The 4,032-nt window shown below is 33.7% G+C and overlaps 1 protein-coding gene across 2 annotated transcripts; it reads right to left on the bottom strand.

Moving 5' to 3' along the window:
- Positions 1–3,166: 3,166 nt before the first annotated feature.
- On the bottom strand, positions 3,167–4,032 carry LOC149557703 (chaperone protein dnaJ 20, chloroplastic-like). 2 transcript variants are annotated; one of them, XM_089786045.1, is made up of 2 exons: positions 3,712–4,032; positions 3,167–3,630 (listed from the first exon to the last, which is right to left on the bottom strand). In XM_089786045.1, exons 1-2 carry the CDS (start codon positions 3,821–3,823, stop codon positions 3,293–3,295), a joined length of 450 nt encoding a protein of 149 aa, XP_089642171.1. In that variant the 5' UTR covers positions 3,824–4,032; the 3' UTR covers positions 3,167–3,292. The 2 variants fall into 2 exon arrangements, with proteins under 2 accessions (XP_089642171.1, XP_089642170.1); XM_089786044.1 differs by having other exon boundaries at positions 3,167–4,014.

Genomic DNA, 4,032 nt, shown 5'->3' with positions numbered 1-4,032 from the left:
AAGAACGAGTACAATAGTGAAGCACTTAGAAAATTAAAATTTTCATTCTATTGTAGAAGGCAGGTAGTGTTGTGAGGAACTATTGAACTTAAACCTGAACCATACAGTTCAAGTTCAAGTTTAAAGGCACAAACTCATCAATTCAAAAGCAGAATTGTTTCAATTTTTTTTAGTATAGATCCTTCAGGCTTTTAGGCTTTAATGGTTCCAAATCTCATGAATATGACTAACTTAATCATGCTCTAATAATATGTTCACCGTGTATTAGTTTATAAAGATAGAGTAGTAGAAACTAATTTTGCTGATTTAAAGTTAATCACATATTTTCTAGAGTCGAAAAAATCAATCTCGGTGTGGGGGTATTAACGTTTTACCCCACCATTAGATTTTGCTCAGTTTTTGATATGTTGGTATGAGACTAGTTTTCCATATTCTCACTGGAGAGATTAGTGAAATTCATTAGCTTTCAAAATATATCAATGAGTGTGTAGATGTCTGTCTAGGAGGCTAGCAACCGACATATCCAGATTTTCGAGCAGAAATAAGTATGGATTTTTGCAAATGTGGAAGCTCTACTCATCTGGAGGACTTTCAATTAATACTATTGTACAAAGAAGAGTTTAAATGAATACCATTATACTAATTAATACTATGAAGAAGAGTGTGAATGAATACTATGTATACTCTTCATGTGTTTTGTTACATAAGCTATTTTAGAATGAGTATTCTATATTGTTAGGACCTAGGTATAAATGTTATCTTTCAAGATGATATTGATAGTAATGAGTAACCTTCATTAAGTCCCTAGATTAATCATTGTCATATTAGTATATTATAGACATTTCTTTCATATCATAAATACTAGATATTCTCATTTATTCAATTCGAATAATATAAAATGACAAGTTAGATTAAAAGCACAAAATATTTTCCCATGATCATCATGAATACAACACCTAAAATGTTCAATTTAATATAATTATTAATGAATTTTAAATATTATCTATTATATTTTAAATATTAATTTAATTTTTAATTGATGAATAATAATTACAACTTATGCTACATTTTAGATGTTGTATAGAATTGCATTACATGCTACTAATATGCACAATCAATTAAATTTTAATACGACACAAAGTCGTTGGAATAGATTCCATTATCATTTGACCAATTAACCTAAATACAAAAACAAATAAAACGAAACTCAAAATGTAGAAAAAGGTGAGCAATATGCACAATCAATTAAATTTTAATACGACACAAAGTGGTTGGAATAGATTCCATTATCATTTGACCAATTAACCTAAATACAAAAACAAATAAAACGAAACTCAAAATGTAGAAAAAGGTGAGTAATAAAATATTAAAGCATTAATTTACAAATGTTATTATCACTATTAAAATATGCTTAAAAATTATAGAAGTATTGGATAAATCCTAAACTAAAAAGTCACACATATAGAATTTGAAAAATAAAATATATAGAGTTTGAAATAAAATATAGAGAGTTTGAAATAAATTTGAAACCTATGTGTCCTCCTTGGTAAGACATAACATTTTAGTTTAAGAATTTAAGGTTTAAACTTTAGAAGCTTCCCTTTCACTATCCTATTAGAATATGCGTTGGAAACTTGTTGGGAATAGGTGGAGCAATCTTCACTCCGACATAGAACGAAGCTTCGAGGAATGTGATGGAAAAAAAATTATTTGTTCCGAGGTCATGGGAAACGTAATTACTGAAATAAAAGCAGTCTTGTCAAATCGGAGAGTAGTTGATAAGAAGATATTCTAGAAGAAAAGAAATGAATCATGCGTGTCGTCTCAATAATAATTGAGATAACTTCGCTTTCTCCACCCAAACTTTCGATTACATCTAGAAGGCCGCGGGTATCTTCTTTTACTTGGGAGTCGAATACAATACGTATAATTGAGATTTCACTGCTACGTATAATACACTGAAAAGGGTGGCATTGAGGGATAAAACGCATCTGCTCTTTATAGAATAAAGTCCAGTTCACTAGCTAGTCCAAGCTTCAGACATGGGAGTTAAAAACTGTTAATATATAGATGCTGACTATTCCCTCTGTCTAATTCAAAATCTTTTGAGAGGCTTTGATCTTAGATAAGATATTTGTACCATTACCAAAAAGATGATAAAATCCTTTGACAAGCTTGGATGAAATATTAGTGCAGTTCTAGCATATTTTATTGTATGGGATGGTATTGTTCGAGAAATACAGCAATACCGATTCCTTATGTGATGGTTTAACTCAACTGATCTGATTCCTTGTGACTTCTTAAACATGTTTTTCCATCGGGTGTTAAAAGTTCATAGCTTGCTATAAGCTCGTTCATAGTCTTGACTATGTTATATGAGAGTATCCATTGTTCTTATCTGAGTGCTGACCATGGCAATCCAAAGATGGAATGAGATCACATTTGGGATAAGCCTTTTGTCAAACAGTTTGGGTGATTTCTCTATGCTAACATATTTCTGTAAACACATTTCAACAAAGATGTCAAATTTATATTCGCTTCTAATTGTTTATTCTTGAATTTATTTGCCATAGTTCTGCTTCCGAACGAACATATGCAGAGAGAAAATTTACCCAAGTGATCAGATTGGTTTCACGGCTGTAAGTGGCATTCGTCTTAAAGAATTCATTGCAATCGCCCATTCTGATTATATCCTGAAAGCCACGCAGTCAATGCAACAACAATCTGTTCCGAAATCTGTTGAAAGAGCTGCAGCACTTAACCGAAGCATCTACCGTGCGGATATCTCAATATTGTTGAAGTACATGAAGCCGCGTTTAGCTTAGACATTCTGTCAAACAGTTTCCGTGCATGCTTTTAGATTGGCTTATCGGCCATACATAAAAACAAATTTAGGTAGACATGGCGCGTAAATTCTGAGAGAATGAAGGAGGTCTGGACTAGTTTTCCTCAAAAACCAAGTTCAAAAGGATGAAAGAAGCTCACAATGATACTCACCGTCTGACAATCGCTTTGTCCTATGGAAATCGAAAAATTGGTGAACTTTGAAATACAAAGAACTGGTAAACTTGACATTTGAGAAAGAAACTGATTAAAAAACATTTTAAGATTCAGTCTTAATGCAGGGTTTCACGGAACATTCTATTAACCCATGTTGCTTCTTAAATATCACATAACGAATGTAATTAACATTAATAATATTTATTATTTACAAAACTGTAGGGTGCTCAAACATCCCTTTTTACAATCCAATTTACAACAATCTCTCAAATAATCAACTGTAATGTAATCATCAGCAAGCAGACGGCTCCTGTTGATTTCGTCTTCTCATTCTGCTACCCCATGATGACGACGAATTATTTCTTGATCGCCTTCTAATTAATTCCATCAGCTGAGCTTCCCAGACTTGACTACTCCCTAATCCGCCTTCATAATCGCCTACTGTGAACATGTTCTGCAGCCTCCAGTCATAATCCTCACGGAGCAGGGGATCAGACAGAGTCTCATACGCCTCCTGAGCTTTCACAAACAATCTGCTGCACTCTTCTTTATCTTCAGCAGGGCAGACGTCAGGATGATATTTAAGAGCCATTTTACGGTATGCGTTCTTTATGTCACGCGCACTCGCGTCTGGAGAGACAGACAGAACATCATACAGCGAAGATGAAGAAGAAGAAAAGGGGACATTTTGAGAACGGAAAGCCCTAATACTTGTAGAATGATTCGGCCTCGCTCCAATTCGAACCCGTGAAATTCCAGAAGAAGCAGAGTTGCTCATAACACGAGGCGCCTGGAAACCCCTAATTGATGCACCGTACTCCATTGATATTTTACAGAAAGCTTCGAATTGACCAAAAACAACAATTTTGCTAGATGGAAATTCCGTATTTCACCTTCACTGTAAATAGATTTGATCGGAGAAATAAAACTCTTTTGATGGTGATGATAAACAATTTAAAGCATTATATATCAAGAGAGGAACGGAAATCGAAGGGGAGTCTAGAGTAGCATAGGAATTGTATAGTCCAGTAA

This window comes from Cupressus sempervirens, chromosome 5 (assembly GCF_028749045.1).
Source record: "Cupressus sempervirens isolate cs-2001-9-10 chromosome 5, ASM2874904v1, whole genome shotgun sequence".
Taxonomy (NCBI): domain Eukaryota; kingdom Viridiplantae; phylum Streptophyta; class Pinopsida; order Cupressales; family Cupressaceae; genus Cupressus; species Cupressus sempervirens.
Note: the sequence above shows the minus strand (reverse complement) of the source record. Positions and strands in the feature narration are given on the sequence as shown.

Coding starts and splice junctions, on each gene's coding strand:
- LOC149557703 (XM_089786044.1), bottom strand. CDS start 3,823: ATGGAGTACGGTGCATCAATTAGGGGTTTCCAGGCGCCTCGTGTTATG.